The sequence below is a fragment of the Sardina pilchardus genome, chromosome 9 (genome assembly GCF_963854185.1).
Source record: "Sardina pilchardus chromosome 9, fSarPil1.1, whole genome shotgun sequence".
In the NCBI taxonomy this organism is placed as follows: domain Eukaryota; kingdom Metazoa; phylum Chordata; class Actinopteri; order Clupeiformes; family Clupeidae; genus Sardina; species Sardina pilchardus.
The window spans coordinates 24,316,038-24,321,037 of NC_085002.1; the positions used below are offsets into that span (position 1 = coordinate 24,316,038).

At 48.1% G+C, this 5,000-nt stretch overlaps 1 protein-coding gene across 1 annotated transcript in view; it reads left to right on the forward strand.

The window, feature by feature from the left end:
* The window catches only part of megf6b (multiple EGF-like-domains 6b), a 95,943-nt gene that overhangs the window by 83,152 nt on the left and 7,791 nt on the right, over nucleotides 1-5,000 (forward strand). The window contains exons 22-25 of the mRNA XM_062545697.1: nucleotides 461-589; nucleotides 832-960; nucleotides 1,885-2,013; nucleotides 3,339-3,467. Coding sequence (XP_062401681.1) covers nucleotides 461-589; nucleotides 832-960; nucleotides 1,885-2,013; nucleotides 3,339-3,467 — 516 coding nt within the window. The remainder of the gene's footprint in view (nucleotides 1-460; nucleotides 590-831; nucleotides 961-1,884; nucleotides 2,014-3,338; nucleotides 3,468-5,000) is intronic.

Sequence of the window (5,000 nt, forward strand, 5' to 3'; positions counted from 1 at the left end):
GGATGGATGGATGGGTGGATGAATGGATGGATGGGTGGATGGATGGGTGGATGAATGAATGAATGAATGAATAAATGAATGGATGGGTGGATGGATGGATGGATGGGTGGATGAATTAATGGATGAATGGATGGATGAATGAATGAATAGAATGGATGGATGGATGGATGGATGAATGAATGAATAAATGAACGAATGAAGCTTTGGCTCTGTTCTCTGTCACTGGCAGGTTAGTGTGTATGTGTGCATGCAGTATGTGGAGGAACTTGTGAGCAACATAGGAGAGCCAAATTCAGATATTTTCCATCTGAATTTATATTGAGGGTAATGAGGATGTGGACATTGTGTGTGCCTGTATCAACCTACGTGGGTGTGTTCTCATGAAGCGATTCCCACTGTTGTGAAGTGGGCTTGTGTAAGTTAGAATTCTCCTACAGCCCTTGCCTACTCTGTTACCCAGAATGCCCTGCGGGTTCTTTCGGGCCGCGCTGTCGCCAGCGGTGTCAGTGTGACAACGGGGCGTCATGTGACCACGTCAGTGGGTCGTGCACCTGCAAAGTGGGCTGGACCGGAACCTTCTGTGAAAAACGTGAGTCTGATGGTGCCAACCAGCTTCCTCCTGCCAACTCCTCTCTCACCTTTTTTTAGATCAAACCCTGATACTGCACTACTGTGGTCTGCTACATTTATAGCATAGTCGTTGTGCCTCAATTATTTTTATTGAACAAGTACAAGTGTTTTCTACTAACACAAAACGATATGTGTGTTTATTTGTGTGTGTGTGTGTGTGTGTGTGTGTGTGTGTGTGTGTGTGTGTGTTCCCATCATCAGCGTGTCCTCAGGGGTTCTTTGGCCTGGACTGTCAGCAGAAGTGTGTGTGCCTGAACGGAGGCAGCTGCAACCACGTTACTGGGGACTGTGTGTGTCCAGCGGGCTGGCTTGGACCTCAGTGTAATCAGAGTGAGTGACCATCCCTACCCACGACCCCCCAGTGTGACGTATCATCCTCTATACTACTATACTATACTTCGACATCGTAACGACATCATTACCCGACCGGCCTTTATACTCGACCACTTCCGTGTACATGCAGCCTTACAACAGTGTTTTACAGCTCTTCGAGTCATGGTGACATGTCATTTTTGGTACATAGCTGATTTAGATACACTTATGGTGTGGGTGTTTGTGTTTCTTTACAAATCCTCCGTCTTAGTTTGTATAGAAATGAATATTAAAGGTATATTATGCAACTTTTTTCAGTTAATCAATTCGTTCCATACTGTTATATATGATTAAATGAGTCATTACCGGTCGAACGGTGTTTTTTTTGGCCGCTCTAGTGGTCTGTAGCGGTAGAACCACACTTGCAACTTCAGGAGACACCGGGCACGCACCCATGCTCTACTCCAGGAAGTGTCATGTAAAGTCTCATGAAAAGGCACGGCAGACTGACCGATTGAGGAGTTTTGTCAAATATACACACTAAAGTTGTAGGGGAAGCTCTGCAGAGAAATATGCAAGCATAAAACGAGCGAAAATGAAAGCGAAACCGGCGATGAAATCGCCAATCCTGCATAGTATACCTTTAAGTTGCATGTACACGGAAGTGGTCGCGTATAAAGGCTAGTCGGGTAATGATGTCGTTACGATACTATACTTCTATAATCTATAAAAAGACTTCTGCATTTCTACAGTATTTGGCCAAGATGGGGAAACCTTCACACTGCAGTCAGCACACTGACCAAAGCTGGTTCACTGAACGTCTAGTTTGAGTTCCCAGACAGGAGGTGGCCCTCCTGTGGCCCAGTTGTGGCCCAGTTATGGTCTGTCTGGGTCTAACCGCTACACAGTCTGTGCTCAACTCTTGACGTCTGTCATCCACAGCGTGCCCTACTGGTCTTTACGGGGAAGGATGCGCCCACCAGTGTGTGTGCCAGAACAACGCCACCTGCAGCGCAGTGAGCGGACAGTGTGTGTGCGCGCCAGGCTGGAAGGGAGCAAATTGCACAGAGGGTAAGTGTGTGTGTGTGTGTGTGTGTGTGTGTGTGTGAGAGAGAGAGAGAAAGAGATAGAGAGAGGTTGAGGAGCTCAGCACCTTTGCTTTAGTTAGGCCCTGTTACATCTATCAGAGGTCCAAACATGTTTTATTAGTCCCCATTTACCTCAGCAGTTTGTATTTGTGCATTGCTGTACACCAGACACTTGAGCACTGTTGGCTTGCTTGCTTGCGTACGTACTGTACCTGTATGTTCATTTTCATATGTGATGTGTTCCATGGTGAGTCTTTATTTTCTAACAAAGATGATTCTAAAATACAACACATTACGTACGTACTGTACCTGTATGTTCATTTTCATATGTGATGTGTTCCATGGTGAGTCTTTATTTTCTAACAAAGATGATTCCATTCCAAATACATTACATTACATTACATTTGGCTGACGCTTTTTAACCAAAGCGACTTACAACATGGTAAAAAAAAAAAAAAAAAGCTTTTAATAGCAATTCTAACAACACATTTTACAACAATAAACAAAAAACACAATAATTGCATCAATGAGTATAGTAAGTGCATCAATGAGTGCAATTGTCCGTTGGATAAGCAAGACTAGTTGTAAGTAGTGCTATGAGAGAAGATGTTCTCTGAAGAGCTGACGATATACCTGGTTAAGTGCTTCCTATCTAACCACACACAAGAGATCCATAATTGGGATGTTCCGCTCTGTTAGGCTATAAAGTCAATGACAGGCGAAAAGCAGAAAGGAGAAACACATGGTTATGGCTGTTTTCTGGAGTAATATCACATCATTGTTCTCAGGCCAAGTGTACCCAGTGAAATGAGCTGTGCTAATGGGAAAACCTCAGCTCCAGTTTGAGCAGACCATGTGAACGTCATATTACTGCAGGCGTCTGTTTACTCTGGCCTGACGCTGGGAAGGGAGATGGTGGTTGAGGGCTTGTGGTACAGCTCTTTTATGTGTGTGTGTGTGTGTGTGTGTGTGGGTGTGTGTGTGTGTGTGTGTGTGTGTGTGTGTGTGTGTGTGAATGTCTGCCATGTGAAGATGAAGTAAGCCAAGTTGAAACAGTTGATTTGTGTTTGTGTATTCCGTGTGTGTGTGTACTGTATGTTTATGTGGGTGATCTAAATGTGTGTATCCAGCAGGGAGATTATGGCGTCATGATGAGGTCAGGGAGAGTTCTGAAAAAAATGAGAATAGTACCTAATTGAGAATAGTTTATCTCTAGTTTAATTGTATGTGTGTGTGCGCGTGTGTGTGTGTGTGTGTGTGTGTGTGTGTGTGTGTGTGTGTGTGTGTGTGTGTGTGTGTGTGTTGTAGCATGTATGGCGGGGTTCCACGGCACAGATTGTCTCCAGCGCTGTCTCTGTCGGAATGGGGGGACCTGTGACCCCAGCAGTGGCCGATGCACCTGCCCCCACGGCTGGACTGGCACCGCCTGTGAGCTGGGTAAGACACACACTCACACACACACACACACACACACACATACATACACGTGTACACACACACACACACACACAAACATACATACGCGTGTACACACATAACCACACACACACAAATGCAAATATGTGTGCACGCACACACACTCTCACACAAATGTTTTACTGATCTTCACCCAGAAAAACTACCTAGAAAAAACCTTCATGTAACCAACAAGAACCAGCATCAAACTCAGACTTCAGTCACATCTCCTTTCAACCTACTCCAGACATGCACACATAATGGGTCTGACTGAGGGAATGGGTTCCCCAGATTAACAGTTAAACATGAGATAGATCCGCTCCTCCACTTCAGCTTCTCAGGCCCTCTAGTGCAATATACTGTAGACTGTGCTGCGACTGTTTAACGCACACAGGGAGATGCCCAAGGCAGCAATCACCCCATGTATGATGTCCGTGACATGACAGGGATATGGGGTACCCAGGGACCTCTTCTCAGGTACTCTCCAAGTCAGGGCTCATGGCCCGGGCCTGGCGAGGATGCGGGCCAGTTCAGGCCCACGTCTGTTGGCTCCTCCCTGGGTTGTGGCTGGTTAACCAGCCAGGGAGGGCCAGGGGCTGTGGAGACGCGGAGCCCCAAACGGAGAGCCTTGTGTGGGGGGGCTCCTGCACGGCCGGCTCCTCGCTGCTCTACGGAGCTCGGCGGAGCAAATGGCCCAGCTCTCCCGTGGCTCTGACATCATCATCGCCTCCGCTGCGCGCCGCTAACGTCTGGCAGACGCCGGGGCTTCTGTCTGTGCCGCAGGGCTGTTGCCATGACCGCAGACGGCTGGCCCGGACCCCAGGAGTGAGGGGCTCCACTCCACCTCTAGTGTCCGGTCCACTCCCCCCCCCATAAAACGTCTCAGTCAGAGCTAACCGCCTACTACTCCCCTGTGTGCTGACACACACATACACACACACACAAAAGCCTGCCTGTACTGCACACGGAGAAACATACACTATTGCACACTCAGCCTTAGCAAGACACACATACACACACACACACACACTGCCACATGCAACCAATCATATACACACGAGAACATGCATTTGTCTGTGTCGTGTCTGCGGGAGGACTCCGCAGAAGCATGTTTGGCGTTTCGGTTCAGCGGTCAGACAAACCATCGGCTTCTTGGGACGGAGCTCATTCACGTCCCGGGTCCACCCCCCCCGACGCCCCTCTCGTGTTGCTAGCCTGCGGGCTACCGGACGTGGATTTACGATGCGGTCAGATGCCCGGGATAAGCTGAGACCATGGGATCATTATAGAGCGTGTGATGTCTGGCCCGCGTCTGTGTGTGCTGTCATGTTCCCCAGTATCGCAGCCCCTCGGTCGTATATCATCTCCCAGACCAGCTGGTCACTGGAGATGCACAGATACGCCATGGGAGCAGCCTATGGCTCTTTTAAGTGGTATCAAGATCCTGATTTCCGACATTGATTTACTGTGTGTGTGTGTGTGTGTGTGTGTGTGTGTGTGTACGTACGTGTGCGT